The sequence below is a fragment of the Megalops cyprinoides genome, chromosome 2 (genome assembly GCF_013368585.1).
Source record: "Megalops cyprinoides isolate fMegCyp1 chromosome 2, fMegCyp1.pri, whole genome shotgun sequence".
Classification (NCBI taxonomy): Eukaryota; Metazoa; Chordata; class Actinopteri; order Elopiformes; family Megalopidae; genus Megalops; species Megalops cyprinoides.
This window is the reverse complement of record NC_050584.1, coordinates 24,599,295-24,623,860: the sequence shown is the minus strand read 5'-3', so window position 1 is coordinate 24,623,860 and position 24,566 is coordinate 24,599,295. Positions and strand designations below refer to the sequence as shown.

The following is a 24,566-nucleotide window of genomic DNA, read 5'->3' as shown; positions in this document are numbered from 1 at the left end:
TGCTGTTCGCAGGACCGGTGAAGCAGGCTGTTAACGGTGTTGGGTTGAGGTTATTTTTGGCCTCCGTGTGGCGTCTCAGTTTGCAGGTTGCTCAGCTGGTCAATAACACACTCGCCCTGTCGCCCCCCCCCCCCCCACCACCCCCCAAAAAAAAACCCCACCCCCCTCCTCACATCACTGTCTTCACATTAAAGCTTCCAAACAGCAAACTTTGCAAAGCTAAACAAGCTCAAGCAACATTTGAGGCTAGAGCCTTTGGCATAGGACGTTTGGTGATGCTGCCGATAATGCCAGGTTTGGCATCTTTTCTGTCAACAAGGAGATTGAAGTTTCGATTCAAAACCATACTTTGTGCACACTGTATTCTCAAAATAGCACAGAGAAAAAATTCACTCATTTCACCTCGTAACAAGTCCTGGCAAAAAATACAGCACGTTTCAATTTTCACTTGTCAGCGTCATTAGTATATTTCTTATTTTAAAAACACAGCTGAAGATTAATAAGCGTTAAAAAGGCTTACCTCAGTACCTAGCTCTTGCTCACTTGCCGTCTAATGTGATCATTTTACGCGGTCCTCAGTTCTTTGGCGCTCACGTGTCTTTTCGTCTGGGCTATCCCATTTCTATCCACAGGCGTCGTAACCTAGTTTCATCCGAAAGCACCGATCATACGCATTGGGAGGTGCACACTTCCTGTTAATCTTAACAACATGCGTTCCAGGTACCACTGGGCCAGCTTTGGCCATGTTTACACAGGTTTATTGGGTGCAAGGCTGGGCGCTGGTTTATGTTTCGTTCGTTAAAATCGATCCCGACAGTCTTAAACTGTGTGGTCACCCCTTGACAGCTCCTGTGGCTTTCTGTGAGGGTCTAAGGAGGTGCACTCATTAGAAGAAAAGACACCACATAAGTCACGCCAGCTGCACTCTCTTGTTTCACTTGTGCCGCTAATGATCGTCGTTTAAAAAAAAAAACCCATTGTTGCATAGCGACAGCGTATCCAATGCGAGCCGGCCCGAGCAGTTTGTATTGCTGGAGGCTAGCGCGGAAGGTGATTAGCGGTCGCCGACCGCTTGAAATGAGAGGAGGTATTGTTGGTGGACGCTAGGAGGGAGCGGGGAGCGGAGTCATTTTCACTAGTTCCACACAAATCTCTTACACCTGTCTGGAAGTCATTAATAAAGATTCATTTTTTCCATACCCACTCCACTTCAGCCACACGCAGTTATCAGTGCAAGCACCGGTTGCATGAACAAGGATTTCAACATCTGGTATTTTAGGTGCGTATGTAAATATCTGTAATGGCTCATATAGATGGCCGGCCCTGTGTTCATGAAATGTCTGGCGGCCTTGTGTGTTTACACCTGTCGCCTCCTCGTACAAAAGACAAGGCAAATGTGTCACGCGAACTGGAATGCCCTCTTTTAATGCCACATCCTCTTTTGCTTTTTTTCTTTTACCTTTTTTTGGCCATATTGTTTCCAAGGAAACCCTTCTTCGTCATTCAGTATTAAATAAAGATCACGTTGCTATGTAATGTCCAGAATTGTGACACCTGGTAAGCCGGACCGGGGGCCTTTGAAGGGTCTCAAATGTCAGGCTTCTTGTCCCGGGCCAAATTCCGCGGGGGGCTCAGATGGCCATGGCCATTCATCTGCTGACGTTTAAAGAGACATTCTCGCTCTGAGAGGAGGAGGGCTCGCTCTATTCTTAAAGCTCTCTCTCTCGGGCGCAGTCACTTTGAATGAAGGACAGGAGGAGTCCCACACCCGACTGTAATCTGAAGGACCTATCATTTCCCAATCTCGTATGAGTGGATTTTTCTTCTTTCTTCGAAGCATCTTTATTTTCTGGGCTTTGTGAACTTGCTGCTTTGTGAGAAGATTACTGTTTGTTTCACAAACCTTAAATTTGTTTTCTGAAGAAGCTCTCTGGGTGGTTCCCCCCCCCCCACAGCCATTGACCATATGTAATCAGAGACTTTTTTTTTGTTCTGACCGTTGACCCCCACTGTGTGACTTGTGCGTGACACCTCTCCTCGCCGACGCGATGAGCTCCACTTTGGTGAACTCGCTGGCGAAGGTGTACGACTCGAGGACGCTGCAGCAGAGGCGCATGCCTGCCACCGCGGGGAAGCCCACGAAGTCGCCGGCCGAGGCGGAGATGCCGCCCGACCCGGGCTTCGGCCTCATCGAGACCCGGATCGAGTCCCTGAGCGGCAAGCTGGACAAGCTGATCCACATCCAGGAGACGGTCCTCCGCAGGCTGGACGGCATGTCTGAGGACATAGGAGGCATTGAGAGGGAGATGGAGACGCTGAAGGTGGACAAGGAGGAGGTGCAGCAGCGGCACAGCCAGCAGCAGCAGGAGGTGGCGAGTGGCACTGCCGACGTCAAAGAGATCTGCCAGGAGATGACCAACATCATGTCTGCCGTGAACCAGCGGTCGGAGCAGCAGGCCAGGAAGCTGGAGGGCATGGAGAGGCTGGTTATCAGCATCCAGCAGGTCATCGGCTTCATTGGGGAGACGGTCAAGAGCTCCAGGATCACCGAGCTCATTTTCAAAAAGCAGAGCACGCAGAAGGAGGGCACCCCACCCCCCGCCAAGCAGAAACCCACCAAGGACAAACCTGCCAAGGAAAAAACTTCCAAGGAGAAACCTGCCAAGGAAAAAACTTCCAAGGAGAAACCTGCCAAGGAAAAAACTTCCAAGGAGAAACCTGCCAAGGAAAAAACTTCCAAGGAGAAACCTGGCAAGGGGAAATCTTCCAAGGAGAAACCTGGCAAGGGGAAATCTTCCAAAGAGAAACTCCCTAAGGAAAAACCCATCAAGGAGAAACCTGCCAAGGAGAAACCCACCAAAGACAAAAACACAGGCAAAAAGTTACATAAGAGGCTGCCGTTTCTGGACAAGGTGAGTCAGGGAGCTTTCATTGTGTAGGACTGCCAGAGCAGACTGGATTTGTGAAATGAGACCCTTTCACATACATTGTGATCTAGTCTGAGCATTTTTAAGTCCCCTGAGTGTCTGGAAATCAGTTACAGAGTAAGCCAGCTGCACTTAAAAAAAAATACTCAAATCTCTTTGCTTTTGCACACACTTCAAAAAGTCAAAATCAATTGTTTCCTGTAGTTTGTATTTAGTGAGAAAAACACACACATGCAATGCCTGGCACCATGAGCCAAAGAGATGCCAGTTTATACAGTGTCAACTTTATACTCATTTGGAAAATAAAGATATCATAATATACTGTTGAGACCAAGAATATATTGCCAATACATGTAAACTATATTGATGCAAAGCAGAAATGTATTTAATATACCAAAACAACAATAACTTACATATTTTAACCATATTGATGAAGCCGAGAAATACATTTTCTAAAATGCATTCTCAATGTGTAATTTTTTTGTATGGGTGATACAGTGCTGTTGTACTCCATGTTATTTTCTGTCTGAGGTGTTCTTAAATCCCTGCACGTTGGCCCCTGCCTCTTATTTTGGATTAACACATAACACCAGTGATTATCTGACCTTTTAATTGTGTTCCCCGATTTGGACACAGTAACATTCTCCGGTTCGAAGCGCTAACCTTCCACTTACCCCCGCTGGCTCTGTCGTTCTGCATGCCCCTTGTGCCTGCAGCAGGTTGTGATATTGTGTGATGCAGGACCTCCTGCAGCAGGTTGTGATATTGTGTGATGCAGGACCTCCTGCAGCAGGTTGTGATATTGTGTGATGCAGGACCTCCTGCAGCAGGTTGTGATATTGTGTGATGCAGGACCTCCTGCAGCAGGTTGTGATATTGTGTGATGCAGGGCCTCCTTTCATGGGTGAACCGTTTGCTCTAGCTGGAAGGGTTTAGCATTTAGCACTGGGTCAGAAGAGTTAAAAGTCACTGAGAATCTGTGCCCTCTTTGTGACAATGTAAAATATCGAATACCTTATTGAGGGGAAAAATAATTTTCAGATATTACACTGGCGTTAAATATAAATCAGGTCAATGCAATTTTGCTTGATAGAACAGAACACTGACTAAGTGTAATCTTCCATTTCAGGATACGCACTACTTACTCCATGGAGGTATCACATTTATTCGCAGTAGCAGCAACAGCAAAATTCCTGCTCCACAATTTCTTCCCATTGATAGGATGACATGGGGCTGGCTGCAGCAGAGGGTACAGAGACAAGACTGTACAAATATGACAGTAAAAATGCACTATAATGAATAAAATTTGATTGATTTATTGATTTATTGACAGATCGATTAATCAGTTGAGGGCTCTATGACCGCAAAGTGAGAGAAAAAAAGATGAAGTCTTCATGTTTCATAATTTTCCCTGGTTGTTCAGGGCACACGGATCTCGTTTCAGGTGTCATTCCATGACGCATATGTTCCTCTGACGCGGAACCGTGTAGCAACCGCGTGTTTATTTCCCGAACTCGACAGACGCGTGACCCACGGCTGAGGCCACTTCATCTGAAGACAGTGACATATGCAGGCTATATCACTATGGGCGCCACCCTTGTGTCAGATTTAGTTGTACTGTGTGCTCATCTTGGCACTATTTTTTTTAGCGTGATTATTTCCCAGCACTCAGTGATGTGTCACCTGCTGCGCTGAGCCTGTATCCCTCTTCCTGCAGTTCTTATAACTCACTGTGTGGAACTGGCCACAGCAGTCTTGCAAGTCCCTCCGGATAAGTATATCCCTCAAATAAATAAATAATTAAATACATCACAGTAAATGACTGTCCCCTGTGAAAGTCTCTGGAGGTGAACATTGTCAGTGAACACCTCCATCACTGATGCTGGTGGTGTTCAGTGTTATACTGGAGGTGGTGTTCAGTTTTACAGGTGGTGTTCAGTGTTATACTGTAGTTGGCGTTCAGTGTTATAGTTAGTATTCTGTCTTTCAGCTGGTGTTCCGTGTTATGGGAGCTGTTCATTGTCATAGGTGGTGTTTAGTATTAAAGGTGGTGTTCAGTGTTATAGATGGTGTTCAATGTTATAGGTGGTGTGCAGTGCTATACTGTAGGTGGTGTTCAGTGTTGAGTGACAGTGTTGGGTGGTGGGGGGTTGGGGAGGTTGGGTGGAGTTTTGAGATCAGCACAGTGTGGTGTGGAGTCCCCTTCCCCTGGGCCCCCTGACAGGGTGTCACATATCCCCAGTTTGGGATGACACAGCACAAACAGCCTCGCCCCTGTTGTCAGGGTTAGGGGGTGAAAATTAGGGGTGATGACCATAAGGTCAGACCTGTCACATCTGATCACTATGGCCTTTAAATATCAATCAATAGGTGATATCAAGCAAGGGCATGCATAATCACTCCTGTAATTCCACTCTGAAATGCCAATCATTCCAGAATCATCACTGCAACCGTAGAGACGATGCCAAACGCACATCGTGTGGTATAGGAAGAATTCAGTCAATGTGCTGTTTCAGGTATATAGGGTTTATGTACCACACTGTACTTGAGTGTCAGATCTGATCAGCGAAACATAATCAGAGACTCTCTATAGTGCGGTGCTGTGGCGTATTTATTGAGTACTATGATAGAGAGCTGCACAGCGGGACATTATCAATGTAATGGTCTGTATCAGGGGAGCTGACCTACAATGTAATGACACTACTGAGATGTCTCTCGACTGAGACACAATTGGTGTTATTTCCAACACTAGAAGTGTTGAATTTTTTAGCAGTATCCCATCAGCTCCTTCAAGGTACGGTACTATTACCCAGTAAAGCCACACACAGCACAGTCTGCTCATCAGTTTATTATTGATATTCTTTGCAATGCATATTACTATGGTACACTGCCAGTTCACAAGCTGGAGCTGGCTTCACTGCTGCAACATGAAGTACAAGCAGGCTCCAACCTGTGTCTAAAGGCTTCGTTAGCCCTGGATGCTAATGTACTGTAAGGACACAGCCAAAAGAAATTCGTGATTACGTTCCAATGGGTTCCAATGCTGGGACGAAGCCAAATGAGACACCCGGTTGCCCAGTGTACGAATGCAAGGACAGGGGACAGCCAGTCCCATGGAGTGCTAAACCAAGGACACAACAAAGGGATATCCGCAAGCCGGGGGGGGGGTGGTTGGGGTGGGGGGGTGGGGGGGTTCTGTGGGGAGGTGCGAGATGTCTGTCTGGTGCTGTAACCTTGAGCTGTTCCTCAGAAACAATGCCGTCCCTGGAGCCTCGCGCCCCAAAATATCCCTACGTGCCATGCTTGGATAGCTGAGGGGGGCGTGGCCCACACAGCATCCGGGTGTTGGATATGTCAGCATGGGACACAAAAGAACACAGATGCTCATGTTCCATCGTCCAAAAGATTGCATTGTCTCTGGGCAGAGAATGCAGAACGTACATTGAGTTTGCGTGTATTCATAGGAAGCAAAAAAAAAAAAAGCTCCGCTTCTAGATGGTCTAAAGATAAATAGTAACTGTTGCAATGGTCATTTTGCTTCCCCGATATGTTGTAAATAGCCTCTATATGTTGTAAATCGCTTCTTCTCTGGTGTCAGCAACTGCTAAGAAGATAACATGTTATGAGCTGAAAGCTGATTGCTGGTTTCTACCTATACACAGCAATACTCAGAGTTAAGAAACTTTATGAACAGAAGCAGAAAACTATACAAGTTCCACAAGCTCTCAGGCAGACTCTAGTTCTACATGCTTAGGGTACCAGTTGGGAGGTAGAGAGAGGATTGTGGAAAACCTGTTTTTTCAGACCAGTATGTCATGTTATTTGCATAAAGACCTCTGTGTTATTTGCATGCTTCTTCTGCATCTTTTTTAGGCACAGAAGTATGTAAATTATACAGTGTGAAAACTTTTCTTGTGCGAGCCATCATCAGTCTGTCCATACCTGTTGAATCACTGTAAGAAAATGTGTGTGAGAGGCCCCTAGGGGCCTTATGCTGTGGGGTCTGCAGCTTAGCATAGTGTCCCTCAAAGGACACTTCATGATGCTTGCCACAGATGGGAAAATGCCTCAGGCTGGCACCATATTGCCACACAAATGATGAGAGATGGAAGCTGTAAACTCACCAGACATTTATAAGCACACCAGCTGTCGGCATGGGATAAAATAACCTGTCACTGATCTATTCCCTTTGTCACAATTCAATCATTCATACAGTGCACTGATAACACTGAGAGTAATTGTAAAAACGGACTAGTAGAGCTGTATTTTATGCCCAGCAATTCATTCTCTGTTGTATAGGTCTCTGTATGTTAAATCTTCAAAAAGCAGCGCTCCGTGGTACCAGCTTGCCAGACTCGTAACTGCGCCAGGGCAGACATGAGTGACTAGCACTGGTGCAACAGTTGGATGTGAGTGTGCCCACTGGCTGGTTTTGTGGTTCCAGCTCACTGTGGTTCCTGATGAGTGAGTGTGTTGTTTCTTTGTCCCCTCAGCTCAGAGACCACAAAGGGAAAGATGGAAAGGACAAGGCCCGCTTGAGTTTGAAAGGGTTGAAGTCCCAGAAGAAGAAGAAGCCGCCGGACACAACAGGTAGAGTGCCGGCCTGAACCCAAGTAATGCCCGATGTTCTCTGAATGTTGCGGTGACTGGTATAGTACGCCTCAATGTTACAGCAACATGGCAGGGATGCTAGGCATTACCTAGGAGCAGAAGTGTTCTATGCTTCATCTTGCTCATAGCTCACATTTTTCAACCTATGTTTGAGTGAATCTCATTTGATATCACGGGAGACAGTATAATTATCCTGAGTTAACTAATCTAACTTTAATTCTGACCCATAGAAGACAGACTCATTATAGAATTCAGTTTGTCCAAACCTTTGTTTTCAAAAGATGAACATTGCTGAGGATACTTCATTTCAATTCCATTTTTCTCTCTCATACTCCCAGTAACATAATCTCTAACCATTATAATTGTGCAATAAGCATAAACATTGAAATTTGCCATATTTACATCTCATGAAGTTGATGGTAGTGTGAGTATTCTGCTCTGTTTGGCCCTCCTCAGACACCATCTCCCTCAAGAAGCAGGCGCTGCTCCTGGAGGAAGTTCAGAAGCTCAACCAACAGAATGCAGAGAAGTCAAGCCGGCTGCTCACCCCCGAATCCCGGAGCCTGGAGGCCGGGGAGCGGGCAGAAGGGGCCGGCGACCTGCTGGACCTCATCCTGGACGTCCCGCGGGCACCTGTGGCCGAGCAGGAGGAGAGCGACGTGTCCGAAGCAGAGGGGGAGGCCCCGGGCCCTGAACAGATGGCCGCCACGCACGACAAAGAGAAGGAAGAGGAACCACAGGTTTTCACCGAACCCGAGTCTGAGGACGAAGAAAAGGAAAGGGAAGAGGAAGAGAGGCTGAAGGCCCCTGAGGAGGTCAAAGGCGAGGAGGAGGCAGAGGAGGAGGCAGAGGAGGAGGAGAGTAAGGAGACAGAGGGGTTTACTGTTGAAGGCCCCGCAGAGTCTGAGGTGACAGAGACAGAGCAGCCCCTCCCAGCTCACAGTGACAGGCCTAGTGAGGTCAGCGCACTCACCCTGGAGAGGTACCTACCCCACACCCTGCATGCAACGCACCCCGACAGAGGGAGACTAGGACTGGAGACTAGAACTGTGTCTAAACCTTGACTCTTGTATGTAGTTGTGTCAGTTATGCATATTTACATGTCAGAGGGAGCTTCCAGCTCTCTACAGTGTTTCCCTTCTCTTATCACTTATAGGCATGTTGGTCAAAATTTTGAACAAAACTGGTCATGGGGGACCACCCTGTACCCAAAAGTGACATTTTTGACTGTTTTTAGTTCTGTGATTATGTAGTAATCATATGACATCAGCAGGTGCCAGTGAGACTGACCACTCTGCCACATCACTCCCTGTTGAGCTAACGCTCTTGTCGCAAGGTGCCGGGCTGCGGTGCATTTCAGAAGGTTTTTCGATTCTGTTTTCTCGAGTTATGGCGACGAGGAGGCCGGTGAGGCGGCCGCCCCGGGAAAGAGACGCGTCACGGAAGAGGACCTGCAGAAGGAGGACCACAAGAAGAGCCGGGTAGAGGAGGGAGAGGAGGAGGAGACAGAGCAGGAGGAAGAGGAGAAGCCCAAGGTCCAGGACGTTTCAGAGGGAGTGGAGGCGGAGGTGGGGAAACAGACAGAGGGTAGCGAACCGGGACCGGAGGAGTACATCATTGGTGAGAAACAGTAGCATTCAGGATCAGTCTAATAGGAAGGGGCGGGGCTCTGCCAGACAAGGGTGTGCTTTATGCATCACGTAGAGCAATGGAAACACGTCGTCAGTGGAAGTGTTTCAGAATGCTGCACTGTTTCATTGGTGCGGTGAAGGGTTTCTTCACGCTGCCCAGCTGTGACACACTTCGCGCTAAACGGCGACCGCAAGCTGCCTGGAAACAGAAGGGCGGCCGTTAAGTCAGAGACGCCACGTTTCGATTGCCTGTCTGCAGTCTCTGTTCCGTTTTGGTGCCGCCCTGCCATTGCAATCTGCATGCTAATGGGTAAACCAAGACTCATCACTTCCACTCCATTCATTTTTTCTTTGTCTCTCTCTCTCCCCCTCTTTCCCCCCTCCTCTCGCTCCCTCTCTCCTTCCCTCCTCTCTCTCTTTTTCCCCACATGACCCATCCAGACTGCAGTCCTCCCCCACCTGCCCCTTTTGATCACCGGATAGTCTCAGCCAAACCCAACCAGATCAATAACTTCTACACCATCAACAGGGAGGAGATCCTGGGAGGGTGAGGACTTTTCTCTGATTGACTTGAATTGAACTCACAGGACAGAATTTATCTGGACGGGGGCAGGGGGCACACAGGGTTCTGTTAATCCCCACACAGGCAAACTGCAGACCCTGCCCCCCCCCCCCCCCCCCCACCCCCCACACAAATTTCATAACTCCAGAGTCAAGCTTGCTTATTTATACCCCTCATACCAGAAATAGTACCCCAATGCTGCTGAGAGTTAATCACCAAGCGATAATCCATTTCCTCAGAGAGGCGCCTGGCTCCTCTTTAATGAAATCAGAGCAAATATGACACCATGCAGTTGAGGCATTTAGAGTTTTTTTCCATTCTCTTTTAATTACTTCTGCCCGCTCTCAAAGACGCTTTCTGTAATTATGTGTTCCCCGGGACGTCTGCACGCAAGTCTGATGCAATTGAATGTTTTCAGCTTGGCAGAGTAGTTGGTTGTAATTTCTGAAAACCGGACAGATAATTGGTTAGGCTCGGGACCATTGTGACATCACATGCTTAACCTGAAGCATGCTCATAACAGGAGTAAAACTAAGTCAGAGGGATTAAAATGAGACCAGCTGCATATTATGCAATGAAACACAGTATGTCATTATCCAATATTCAATTACAGAGAATTGAATATACGTTCAAAATATTTATGGATGCGTCACAAGCCCTGCTGCCAGGGTGAATTGCAAACATTGCAATTGACAGCCTCTTTTTAGATGCAAGATGAATTTAAATGGGATGGTTTATTTATAATTGTTTTTTTTTTTTTCAACAGAGGTCGTTTCGGCCAAGTTCATAAATGTGTTGAAAATTCTTCAGGGCTCACCTTAGCTGCTAAGATCATCAAGGCAAGGAGTCCGAAAGAGAAGGTAGGTATCTGGTCTCTGTACTGGCGACCATGTATGGTCATGTGTGGATATCAATATTATTACATTAAATTACATCATTTCCATTTAGCAGACACTCTTGTCCAGAGCAACTTACACGTTCCAATTTTTTACCTGTTATCCATTTATACAGCTGGACATTAACTGAGGAAATTCTGGATTAAGTACCTTGCCAAAGGGTACAGCAGCAGGAAATCAAACCAGCAACCTTTCAGACATGAGCCCTGTGTCTTACCACTATGCTGCACTGCTGAATATTTTCATTTTCAATATTCATTATTATAACAAAATGTTAACGTATACACATAGGCCAGCCTCCTTTATAGCCTATTAATCAGAGAAAAGTGTGATAATTAATTTTTCTTAAGGTGAATCATTATAACAGCATGATGGAACATCACTGTACAAATTGTATGTCGACAGTTTCAAATGAGGCTCTCGACCTGTGCTGAAGACAGGCTCTTGCTGTGGTCTCTTCTCAGGAGATTGTGAAGAATGAGATTCAGGTCATGAACCAGCTGAACCATGCCAATCTGATCCAGCTCTATGCTGCCTACGAATCCAGACATGACATCATCCTCGTCATGGAGTAGTAAGCCTGCGCTCGCCTACCTTATCTCTGGGGATTTGGGCTGATCTGGATTTGAATGTGGGGAGGCAAGGAGAATGGACAGGGCCCTCTGAAGGGCTGCCGTTAATATTTTATTGCTCATTGCCTTCCTTTTTATTGTTTTTTCAACATTACATTATTATTATTTAACACACGCTCTTATCCAGAGTGACTTATAGTTACAGTCTTTACATGTTATCCAGTTATACAGCTGGATATTTGCTGAGGTAATTCTGGGTTAAGTACCTTGCCCAAGTGTACAGCAGCAGTGCCCCAGCGGGGAATCTAACCAGCGACCTTCCGGTTACAAGCCCTGCTCCTTACCACTATCCTACATTGCTGCCCACACATTTCCACACATTGCACCCGTAGAGTTGTCACGATGCTAAAAAAAAAATCACAGCATACACCTACCTATGTTTATTCATGAGGAAAACCTTTCCTGTGGACATGTGCCAGCATGTGTGTGTTCTCTTCTATTGCCACAGCGTGGATGGAGGGGAGCTCTTCGACAGGATCATTGACGAGAACTACAACCTGACCGAGCTGGACACTGTCCTCTTCATCCGGCAGATCACAGAGGGCCTGCAGTACATGCACCAGATGTATATTCTACACTTAGACCTGAAGGTAAAGGACTCTCTTCCACAGCCTCTTTCTCTCTTTCACTTTCTCTCTCGCTGTCTTTTTCTCACTCCCCCTTCACCCATTTCCCTCTCTCCTCTTTCGGACTCCCCTTTGTCCTCTCTTCTCCTCTCTCTACCTTCTCTCTCTCTCTTTCTCTTCTTCTCAATTTCAAACGCAATTCAATGCAATAAGCCTTAATGCAAACATACATTTGTGGTGTAGCTGAATGAGTAATACTGAGGGTTGTGCACGGTGTCTGAATCTCCTTGAGTGAATAGAATAAAGACCTCTCATTGTGTTCTTGACTTCTGCATTCCAGCCCGAGAACATCTTATGCGTGAGCAGGGCCACTAACAAGATCAAAATCATCGACTTTGGGCTGGCCAGGAGGTAAGAAATCACCTGTGTGCAGGAGCATGCACCTTAAACTACAGCTCGTTCAGTCTGGCAGCCTTTAGCACTGTAGAGCTCACATTTCTTTACATGAGAGAAAGTGTTTTTGAGTGGCTGCCACTGTTTGAGTGGGTGAGCTGAGCAGGTATTTTGAGTGGGTGTGCTTAGGGCTGTCAGCAGTATACACAAGTGCCCCTCTCCCCTCATCACAGGTATAAGCCCAGGGAGAAGCTAAGGGTAAATTTCGGCACGCCGGAGTTCCTGGCCCCCGAGGTTATCAACTACGAATTCGTCTCATTTCCTACAGACATGTGGAGTCTGGGAGTCATTACCTACATGCTGTAAGTACTACATACGTGCACACATACACGCACATACATGTACACACACATGCACGTACAGGTACACATACACACATGCACACACAAACACATGCTCATGTTCATACACATGAACACATATGCACACCTTTACCAGACATACACAAACTCTGCATTATCACAATGTCTAGGAAAGACACAATGTTTATACCTGTTCTGGATAGAGATGATGAAGGCTCTTTCATACTGTATATTTAGACAAGTTCTGGATAGAAATGTGAAGAGAGTGAAACTCAGTGTGAAACTCAGAGTTTAGCGTGCTCTGGGCTGACCAAGTTGTTACACACTGTAGGTAAATCCACTACCAATCCCATGACTCAATGAAATGGTACATTAATGTAGGCCTGCTGTGCCAAGGCTCCTCTCAGGGGAGCTCTTAGAGTGTGACCAACAAAGCAACAACTTCCAAATGCAGCACCTCCATCCCCTGGCCCCAATTCCCTCCACCCCCCCGCCTCACCCCGTGTCCCCCCCGCCCCCAGACTCAGCGGCCTGTCTCCTTTCCTTGGTGAGGACGACAATGAGACGCTGAACAACATCTTGGCCTGCCAGTGGAGCTTTGAGGAGGAGGAGTTTGCAGACATCTCAGAGGAAGCAAAGGAATTCATATCTAGGCTCCTCGTCAAGAGCAAAAGGTATTGGCCAATGTGAGCCGCTTCACCATTTCAGACCACACGTTCAATGTGGTATTTTTATGGGTTTTCCATTCCCTCTGGAAAATTCACTGTGTCCAGCACTTTGTAACAACTCACTTATAAGAATGCACTATAACAGCTATATTTTGATTGACTGAATGGCTGACAACAGGGGGACAACAGACTGGCTTTCCCCCTTTCCCTCCCTCCTCCTTCAAGAAAAAAACATAAAACTCATCTGTTCAAGCTGTATCTGTATCCTACCTTTCCTCCTATGTATGTCTTTCCATCCTATCGATTGTTATGTTTGTTATGTATTGTTACGTTTGTCATGTATTGTTATGTTGTTAAAACTCCACACTAGCTTAGCATTTTAACTTTGTATTTCACTGACCTCTTGTAATACCTTAGGATGTCTACTCTTAGCATAGTGATGCACTTATTTGTAAGTCGCTCTGGGTAAGTGTGTCTGCTAAATGATGTAATGTAATGTAATATTCCTGGGCACTTTGCAGTGTTGTGTTTCTGAGGGGGAGGAGCCTGACTCTGAATATGCGTTTTTGTGTTCATGTATCTGAGGGGGAGGGACTGAATTGGAATGTGTCTGTGGTCATGTATATGAATGGGAGTAGCGTGACTCTGAGTGTACCTGTGTTCCTGTAACTGAGTGGGTGGAGCCTGACTCATGCTGTTTCTGTTCGCTTCTTCTTGCAGCTGGAGGATGAGCGCTGCCGAGGCCCTGAAACACCCCTGGCTCTCTGACCGCGGGCTCCACTACCGCCTCCACCAAAAGGTACAGTGTGCTCATGACCCCTGTTCTCACTGCACACTGTCCTGGTGTCGCACCCTGTCACTCACGTGATCGATCCGTTCTCCCCGCAGAAGAACAAGTGCCATTCGACACGGGCGCCGCCTGCTGAGAGCTAAGCAGGTAAGCCACAGTGCCACGCCACTGAGGGAAAGGCTGTCTGTCACATGGTCACCTGAATCAAGACACCTTAAAATATTGTCAATGGGAAAGTAAAACAGGGAAAGTTTTGTTTTTGGACAAGCACTAAAAATCTGCCATTTATCAATACTGCATTGACTCGTTAAAAAAATATATAACACTGATCTCAGACCCCAATTATAAATGGTAACTCTTGTAAATGGGAACTATTGGTAATTTCTCTGAGATGTCACCAGCCCTAGCCACCACCTTTTGGGCTATCTGTGACAACATGCTGGAGGAGCTATGAGGGGACAGAAAAAGTAAAGTGAAAAAGGATTAAAATGTCCTTTAGGACCAGTGAATCCACAGTAGAACTCCAAATGGCACCCTCAGTGTCCTCTGAGGCATTTTGATTAAGGATCCATGGGTGCCAGCCCACAGTGGGAGGCCATAACCAGGGAACATAATGCAGGCTGGGGTTTCTCACATCCCCTCTTTTATTCTCCTTTTCCTCCAGAAGGGGGCGACAACTTGACAGCTCTATCGGCAGGCACCTGAACACAGGCTCCTCGCCGTGACACGGGCTGTGGCCAAACCGGACCAACGCTGCTGTACCTGTATGATTACTGAACGTTGCTCTCTGCCTCGCGGGTCCCCCCAGAGCTGGCTGTAAGGTGGCTACCCCACCCACCACCCCAAATCACCACCAGCCTTCTTACACGTGACACGTCGCAGCGCAGGATTGGCTGCACTCTCAGCAAGGATGACCTATCGGTGCCCTGCAGCAATCATCAAGTCCTGGATTGAGTATCTGCCAGGCACATGACACAGAACCACACAATATATACAAATGTGAATTATTCATTAGTGCTCTTTGGTATTTGTGATGAGTTTGTTACTATCTCTCTGGACAGTGTCTTCAGGTTTAGCAACATTGCAGACAGTGCCTTTGAAAGCCGAGCCAAGCAGAGACTCTAAAGGAGGATCTCTAGCTTTACTGTAAAGGTCACTCACTTGCCGCCCATGCTCCTAGGAGCACAAACCTCCCTTTTTTCATCTTGAATTCAATATCAATCGATCAAGTTTTATTTGTCATAGCTCATTTTGAGATAGTCGCAAAGCACTGTCCATAGTGCATTTTCCAGAGGGAAACAAAAAACAAAAAAACCCAGGCTAATTAGGGGAAAAAACTGGAAAATTAGTCCCTGATCCCAGGAAAATGAGGTTGAGAGATTCCTGGAAAATAATCATTGAAAAGATAACAGTATAAACTGCGATCATTGGAGCCCTAAATTCATCTCACCCCTTCTCTCTGTTCTTACGTGCCTACATATTTGCTGCATTGAGAGGGCATTCAGAGCTCAGTGCTGCCTGCAGGAGGCTGAGTTTCAGTAGGAGAGGTTTCATACAGCCACGGTTATGAAGTACTGTCAAAACTTTGATCCCACACCCAGCACCATGTGGCCACTTCAGCTGCTACATCTCTTTCTGCTTGATCTTCTTGAAAATGGGTTCAAATTACAAGTAATCTGGTGCGTCCCGGCACATGCCCCTGTTTTACTAAAGTTGACCCAAATTTAGTCTTCATTTCATTTAAATGGTTTAGATGGGGTACATGAAATTTCATCTTTTTTCTGCATTTCATGACTGGAAATGCATCATTGAAAGTGCTAAGATTAAATTTGTTTCTCACCTTTTTTTTCAATGTAAATGGAATTAAATTTATTTGAACCAGCTCTGAACGGTTTTGAGTGCTGGAGCAATGGGTTTTGATACCTTATTGATTATTTCAAAATATGTATTCTGTTTAACATCAGTATTGTTAGCATGACAGATTTACAAAGATTGACTCATTGGTCAGTATGTGAGTACTGTTTTAGAGAGAAAACAATTACAGTATTTATTGTTCCGATATCAATCATATTTATTGTTATGACTTGTCTCTTGAAAGACACTCCTGATATAGTATTGTAGTGTTATTTATGTTTTTGAAGGAAGTAAATGAATGTGTGTAATCGGATATTATAAGCTTCAATAGGTGCACTTTATAAAGGATAATCTAATGATGTCAATACTCTAAGAAAAACATGCAAGGAACAGCCACCATATTAAAATAATACAGTTTATAAGCCTACAACCCATTTCAGCCAGTATACAGACTTGTGAATAAAATACCTTTTTATTTATTTTTACTTAATACAAGGAAAATTAAAGTCTTACAAAACTTTTCTTCTGTTTTGATCATTTAATTATTTGAGAGTAACACCAAGTTAAAATGTTAGTTAAAAAAAAGTTAAATTACTCTCATTTCCATTGACAACATATAAATAGATTGACGTTTAAATATTCTTGATCTATTGAACTTTACCAATTGAAAAACACAGAAGCTTACGCTGATTTTTGATTGATGTTAAATATGCTCATACTTTATTTCTAATTTGTTTTACTTTTATAAAGCTACATAAATTTTAAATAGTTTTATATAGCATGTCTGAACATTGAGGAGATTCCTTTAAACTGTGTCCAGATAAAGACGCCTTCTGTGCTGGTCTCTGATTGTACTGAGTTTAAAGGCCAGATACTATTTCCTAGCAATGGGAGGCTTAGGATTCATTGATCCCCAAACAGAGTAAGCTATCACTCCCTGCCAATGACTCACTTGTTTGAATCAATCATTGCATTTTAATTTGGAGAAGAGAGCGATTGAGTCATATGAATCAGCAACTGGTAGAAAACAAACTACAATTCCCCATAAAAGTGGACTGGCCCCAGAAATGACTAACGTAAGGCAGTGTCACTTTTTAAAGTGATTCACACAATGATTTAGTCAATGCATACGTACACCTGGCATAAAACCACTTAGAAAAATGCTCTGAAAAGTCAGACAAAAGAGTACCAGTTCCCTAAAAAGTTTAAGTATATGTTCTGTAGTGCTTCGTGAGGGATTTGAATCAGGCTGCTGGAGCTTCTGATTTAAGTGAGGTTTTGGGCAGGATGAGAACATGCTCTAATATGTTGCATGTGGCATGGATTGTCAGGTGTCAGACTGTGGCACACATCTGTTTGGGTTTGCTGCTTTTGTTCCAGGTAAAGGCCAGACATCCTGTTTTACATATTTTATTAATAGTTTGAATTGAATAGAGATTGGTTTTCCAAACCAAACATTACCATAACACTTCAGCTGGCATTTCAGGGCCTGGAAATGACATGAACTGTGTAGACCCTACATGTTCCTCCTCCAGACCTCATTTACATTTAATCCTCAAAAATGTTTTACTGATTAAAATGAGGTAGTCCTCATTCATAGAATAAGATACCTATCTCTGTGCAAAACACCTATGTACTGTATTATAGAGTCATGCAAGAGGGCATTTCAGAAGCAAGATTAGCTTTCAGGCGGTTACAACAGTGGTTTGTTAAAAGTGAAACCGTTCTAATGAGTAGTATCCTCTGTACTGTAAAACCTGGTGTATAAGTCTCCTCTATAGCCCTCTACAGGGATTTTAAAAATAAGGAGAGCAAGTAATGCACCAGTATTTTTTTTCCAGAATCTGTTCTCTCAAATAACACACAGGTGTGCCAGGATTTTACGGTAAATTGTAATGTAATCAATACCTTGCGTTACCTGCACATACGCTGTAATACTATATGATATTAAAATATTGATATTTTCTTTAGAGGCATAAAGGACTCAGGGGCATGAAATGCGTGCTCGTTTGGATTGGGTCACTTTTCATGTTTAAGCACCGAGCACTCAGACTTATAATTCCGTCCATATTTGGCGTGCCACAGGAAAGTACGATCGGAACGCGATATACTGCACCTCATGAAGGATAATTAGCGCGGGCCGGGACATCCTGCCACGGGATTGAGCTCTGGAAGTGCCCTTGTCGTTAAAAGGGGGCCTGTTTCGTCAGCTCTCCGTAGTCTTCGTTGGCGACCGCGGGGTTTGTTTTAACGTTTGCGTCTCACTGTTAGGCTAATTCTCATCTTCGAGCGCTGTCCGACACTAGACCCGCTGCGTTCTGTCCGGCATACCTGTCACGCACCTGCGCATAATGAATGTTAGAGTGGCCGACTCACCTTCCGTGAAGGCTTATTGATCAACTGAACACTACCTATTTAAAATTGTATGTTATAGAAGTTTAACCTGTAAATGAATTTCCTGGTTCATATCTGAATGTTACTTGAAACGCAAGGCTTCCTGCCTCTGTGTTACCGGAAGGGTACATTTCTACAGGAGAGAAAAAAGAACAAACATTTCATTGGTTTTCTTGTAGGTTAGAAATGATAAAAGGAATAAAGAATGATAGATATAGTAAATGTGTTTCTTTTTTGCAGTACTGCTAGTTTGTCATGTAATGTTCAATAATTGAAGCAGTTGTTTTATTGTTTTTATATAATTTTCTCTTTCAAGTATAATTTTCTCCTTACTCTTTGAATTGAAATGCTTTGTGATTTTCAAGCTGTTGGACTTGATGATGACTGATGATATTTGTAATTAATTTCCAAGGTGTTTGTTTTTTTTTCAAGGGAGCTTGCATTATAAAATATAACCCTGATTGAATATTTTGAAGAATATTAATAAAAAATGTTAGCACAGAGAACTGGTTGATTGTTTTTGATAGAGCAAAACTTCCATCTTCCCCATGAAGAGCGAACCTACAATAAGCACAGTCTGTATTGTTATCTTGAATGGTTTGATAATTTTCAGAATTATGAAAACGTATGTTTCTGTGAAGTTTAGTCTTTTGTACGGAAACCCTTGCTGAGATTTATAAAATGACTTTGGGTTCCCATCAAAGCTAAGCACACAGATTTTAAGCATGAAGACACACCTGTATGGACAATTTAATCACAATTACGATGCTTTGCCCCTAACTTGGAGTGTCATATTTTTTAAATATGACTACCCAGAGTCTTATGTCTTGAGTCATTACACCTATTCTCGGGGTGACTGCAGTCACCAATGTGCAAGCATAAAAAAAGAACTACTCATCCTGATATGAATTCAATTCAAATCATGCAAATTCATTCAAATCATATCCAGGCTAGGCTGAGTACAGCCCCGAGAGTGCAGAGTCAGAAACATTAACGTGTATACAGGAAGCCGTTTTGCTTCCTGCCTTTGGGCATGCAAACAGTCATATCAGATTCACAGGCTTTCAGTCCTGGCTCAATGCTCGCAGATGTTTTCAACAGACATCACCATGCACAGGAAAATAGATGTAGGACATAAAATGGGTCACCACTTTGACATTATAAATCTGCATTCATTTAGCTTTACTAATAGTCTCCTGGGGTTAAGCAGACCTGGAGAATCTGGAGTTTGGAGTCAGAGCAGCGATTTGTAAATTTTTTATTTATCATTTTATTGCACTGTCATGGTGTTGGCACAACACAACAGTAATATATTTAATGCCTTTTTATATTGGGCCTGTGAGAGAATATTTCCAGCAATTTCCCATTTGAAAAATCCAAACAACCATTATGTTTATAAATACTCAAGATAATCGCATGCATCTAGACTAACCTGTTTTCTCCAGGTCAGGGAACGGGCTGCGTTGAGATTTCAAACATGCTTTTCTCCTTTGTGCCCACCAGAGGGCAGTACTGTAAAAAGAAATTTTTAATCTCTCGTACCAATGCCTGGGGGAAAAAAAATTGAAAGGAGACGTTTCTAAACTTAACTGATAGATATGCTGATGGGTCAAACGATTCTTTATATAATCTGAAGCATAAGAGATACACAATCAGTCCCATATTTGCAAGGAAAAAGCGAAAGGAATGAAAATAAAATGAATATACAATAAAGGATTGTAGAAAGTGTAATGAATACTAGATGGCTTTGTATCATATGGATGAGAAATTTTTATTGCGGTTTTGACGCATCATGTATGAAACACATATACATACTCATATACATACACATACGCACACTATACACTATACAATGCTATACATACGGGGAGGAGGGGGTAAAGAGAGATGAGAGTTTGTAGAGTTTTAAATGATTTTAAAACCATTATTACTGAGAGAGGGGAGTAGGGATGGCAATGGGTTGACCCAACATCCTAAATAACTTGATTTTTGCTGATCAAGCCATCAGTTTTTTTGTTTTTAAGTATTATTCATCAATAACCTATTTGGCATCAGATGGTATTTTCCATTTGTGGTCAAATATTTTCAGTGTTGATTGAATAACAATGGATTATGGAGGCACGATTAACGCATTAAGGAAGGTTTCGGTAAAGGTTAAGAATGTACAAGGTAACGAAAATATTTAGATTTCTTCCTGTTCATATCTTAAAACAGGACAGTACTGGTCTTAAAGAGCATGATGTCACTTATTTGAGTGTCAAAGGATTGACTTTTTGCCACTTATAAACAAAAACACATACCTACAGTACCAGTTAGCAAATTAGTATGTTTGGCACTACCATACACCGCAGTGTAGTCTCATGTTGATAACTACTACATGCTTGTGTTTTCTGATTGGCAGAATATTACTAGGTCATACAGTATTTAAAGGTCTTTCTATTTTCACCCTTATTAAGGAGACAAAGAAATCCACACATACATGGCATTGCATAAAGACTGTTGCATTTAGCTCTGCAAAACACTGAAAAGCAATCATTTGCTGATACCAGCATGATGTCTAATGTCAAGTCATGTGTCAAGGTTTTCTTTAAAGCCATCTTTAAACTGAGGTTCCCCTACAGGCCACCTTACCATGACCCATATTAATTAAATAGCCTACATAATTACAGAGCCCTACAGTACATAAAATTGCACAGGGACTTTAACACTTATTTCAGAAGGAATCTGTTGCTTAAGACGATGCTATATCCAAACAAAGAATAATGGACAAATTAATCAAATACAACAATCAAAAGAAACAATATTATGAATATCACTACACGTCCTTAAAGGTCATTCTTTCTGTTGATTCATTTAAGTATCCGCACAAAGTGTGTGACTTTTCTCAGCCGTGTTGATTTTTTAAACGTAAGCTATTTCTATCGGAACTATTTCACAACAGACATTCAATTTACTGAAACCGCCGAGTTCGTCCCCCACCAACTCCCGTTGACTGAGGCGTTCAGAAATAGCCACAGGAGCAGACCGCCTCCGGAGACACCCAGCGGGTGCTAACATGGAAAATATTTTCAGGTGAAGCTACCATAAACAAGGCTCTCTTCCATTAAAGTCTGCGGTCGCCTGAAACCAGGAGACCCCGGGCCGAATAATCAAGCCTCTTTTTTCTCCCTCTCTCTCTCGCTGGCCCTGATGTGCTCGGCCTCAAATTATTTGTGTAAAATTCGCAACAGCCAATAGTGGGCTGACGCAGTCTTTTCTGCAGATGAAAGCGCAAGATTCCAGAAGCGTAATTAAAAACAACTGAGAAACCCAGTATATTCGACACAGTTTGCTCACCTGAAAAAATAAAGCAAAACTGGAATCGGTGGGTTTATAGCCCGGCGATGTGGCATAAGGGGGCTAAAGGGTTTTTTTCTGCTGAGGTCAGAGGAAGGGCTGACGGAGGGAGAACACAAAATCTTTCTGTGCCTCGAGCCGACAGTCATCTCGAGGTTAGCCAGGGAGGTGAGGGGTCCCCGGAGGGTCCTCAGATCGGCCAACGCGCCGCCCCCCATCTCAAGGTCATTCCCCGTAATCCCATCAGCACAATTATCCAGTTATCCCCCTCGTTTCAGAGAAATCGGGGCCCGTTATCTTTATCCATTTTCTCATTAACGGAATTCGAACTGGTGGGGGGGGGGGGGGGGGCTCCATAGACTGCGGTGTACCACGGAGTGGGTTCGCCTAATGACAACAAAAAATTTAATCAGTCACCTCACGGAACATAAACAATTTTATAAAAATTGATTTTTAATTTGTTTATTAATACGGGAGGTCCTGTGAGTCGAATTTCAGCAAAATAGACAAAATGGCCCGGTTATTTTCCCCGCTGTAATGGGAACGTGGTGCTTAGGCTTTCGTTTCCATCGCCTTCCCACAACTCGCATCGCATTCACAAAATGATCGAATGAACCACATCATAATATGATAATAAACACAAGTGTATAACACATAAAACACCTCAGGAGATAGAGCCGTCATAGTTAATACTTTTCATTAACTGTTTGCTGTGACAACATTAGCAGGTCTGGACTTTGTATTCAAATATGAGGCACTGTATAATTTCATGTAGAATAATAATAAAGTAGAGTAAGGCAACAGACAGCCAACGCGGAGGTGATGTACCTACACAGGAATACAAAGTGCACTGAATGCTGGGAAAGGCCAAATACTTCATATTAATTTTCTGAGCTGTATCCTCATGACATGGGAAGGACATTGGGCCAAGGAGTTTGGAATTTTGGAAAAACATGTCACACATAATCTCTTCGCTTAATTACTTACATCCCCATCCGGCTCTGCCTCCACCAATGGGATCGCTCAGAAATGTGAGCGTCAGTAGGCGTGCTAATGGTGAATGCTGATGCCCCTACTCTGTAATGTGTTGCACTTTTAACACACAAAGCTGCATGCATGGACACAAACATCACTTGCCTTCACTCGTAAATCCCAAACGGTCATGCTCACATGCCGTACGGTGTCCCCACACAGATTCCACGGATTCCGCGGATACGTGTACTACTTCCAATAGGCTATAGAGTTGCAATATATCGGGCCAAAACAAATGAAAGAGGCGCTACATCATCTCCACCCAGACAGGTATCACATTACAGTATTTAAATCTGTGGTGTGGTGTGGAGTGGTGGTAAGGGAACTTCATTTGTGACCAAAAGTTTTCAGGTTCGAAGCTTTTGTAACCAATTGTAACCTTGTTCAAGGGTCTTTGCTTGAATTGCCCCATAACTATCTACCTGCATAAAAGGTAATGGGTAAGCTACAGTATGTTGAATGCCTGTAATGAGGGCATCTGCTAAGCCTAAAGCCTAAAGCCTAAGTCTAACAGCACTGTCTTAGATCAGATCCACAAATAGGTGTTTTTAATATGACCTTCTAAAACACACAGCCTAGTCTTACTAGCTCAAGGGTAGACCGGGATTGACAGGTCCATAAATGGACTACAGACCCCTTGTGGCCTGTCCCTCTTTTATGACCTCATCATCTCTTGACACTGGGTGCCTGGTGAGACCGGTGCTGGGGGCAGTACCCCGCTAACACCCGCAACCTCCATCTCCACCCTACCTGCCCTTCACCGCTGAGTGCACCTGTCCGGCTAATCCGCCATGATATACCGAGGACACGGGAGATGGTCCCAGGAGACGCTGTCGTAATCTGTGCTTTCGGTTCTTGGAATACAATGAAAAGGAGTCTCTCCGCCTCCCCCTTCCCTTTTCTCTCTTCCCTCTCACACCGTCCTACCTCGTGCGCATTACAGTCCACAGAGCCCTGCCAGGTAAGTGCCAGAGCACGTCAGTCACGCTTCGTTATTCCAGCGTGAACCCAGAGAAAGAGAGCGAGAGATGGAGAAAGACAGAGAGACAGGGAGAAAGAGCAGCAGGGAGGGAGAGAGGTGCAGCGGGCGAGCCCTAACGCATCACTCAGGCAGTGGAATTACCCGGGAATACTGAAGACCAACACCTGCGCCTGCTTCGCAGTCAGCAGGGGCCTGTTAAAGAGGATGTCTTAGGACCATCACGGAGAGCGCTCGAGTCTGCACAGGAATCAGAGTGGGATTTCATTAGCTGGGTATGTTGCCGTGAGGCTGAAGCTTGAGTGCAGGTTTTTACTGACTGTCTGTAACACTGACCGTCCTGGAATCGTCAATGTGAATCGACCCCCAGTCTGAGGCGGTGGTCCGTTTTTATTGGAAGTGGCACAAGTAGGTGTTAACTTTTCTGGACGCGAGCGATTGAGAAGATTAGGGCTCCTCTTGCTGACGGCCGGCCTTTTGGGGTGATAAGTCCCAGAGTCTGACGGGGCTAGCGCTTTTGGTTCTGAAAATACGATAAAAGTTTTTTTTTTCTGAAGTTCAGCTTCATAAAAGGTCCTATTGACATGCCCCAAATAGTTATTTGAGAATTGGCAGCCTTTTCCAAATAATTCAACCAGACACAGAAAGATATGTGACAGCCAGGGTCAGCAGGAGTTCACCCAGTCCTACATCAGAACACATGCAGGGCAAATCTGATCTTGCTAATAGCTTTTATTACTTTTAACATGTAGTCATTTAGCCAAACAGGTGAAACTGATTTGTGCCAGGTTTCTTGGCCCAGGGGTGAGGAGCTAAATGGAGTCTTGTGTGACGGGGCTCAATGCTCTCCCTGGTCCTGGGCCCAGTGTGAAATGGTGAGAAATTCAATTTAAGACTTTGAAAAAAAATAACAAAAAAAAGAAAAAACTGCAG

General features: G+C 44.3%; 1 protein-coding gene across 2 annotated transcripts; it reads left to right on the top strand.

The window, feature by feature from the left end:
• Positions 1 to 1,707: 1,707 nt before the first annotated feature.
• mylk4b (myosin light chain kinase family, member 4b) lies at positions 1,708 to 15,915 on the top strand. 2 transcript variants are annotated; one of them, XM_036522047.1, is made up of 14 exons: positions 1,708 to 2,912; positions 7,421 to 7,517; positions 7,995 to 8,520; positions 8,926 to 9,158; positions 9,611 to 9,716; positions 10,498 to 10,591; positions 11,092 to 11,201; positions 11,708 to 11,849; positions 12,166 to 12,236; positions 12,452 to 12,580; positions 13,102 to 13,254; positions 13,969 to 14,047; positions 14,137 to 14,185; positions 14,703 to 15,915. In XM_036522047.1, the coding sequence occupies exons 1-13, from the start codon at positions 2,049 to 2,051 to the stop codon at positions 14,179 to 14,181; spliced, it is 2,649 nt and encodes an 882-aa protein (XP_036377940.1). In that variant the 5' UTR covers positions 1,708 to 2,048; the 3' UTR covers positions 14,182 to 14,185; positions 14,703 to 15,915. The 2 variants fall into 2 exon arrangements, with proteins under 2 accessions (XP_036377940.1, XP_036377939.1); XM_036522046.1 differs by having other exon boundaries at positions 8,902 to 9,158.
• Positions 15,916 to 24,566: the final 8,651 nt, after the last annotated feature.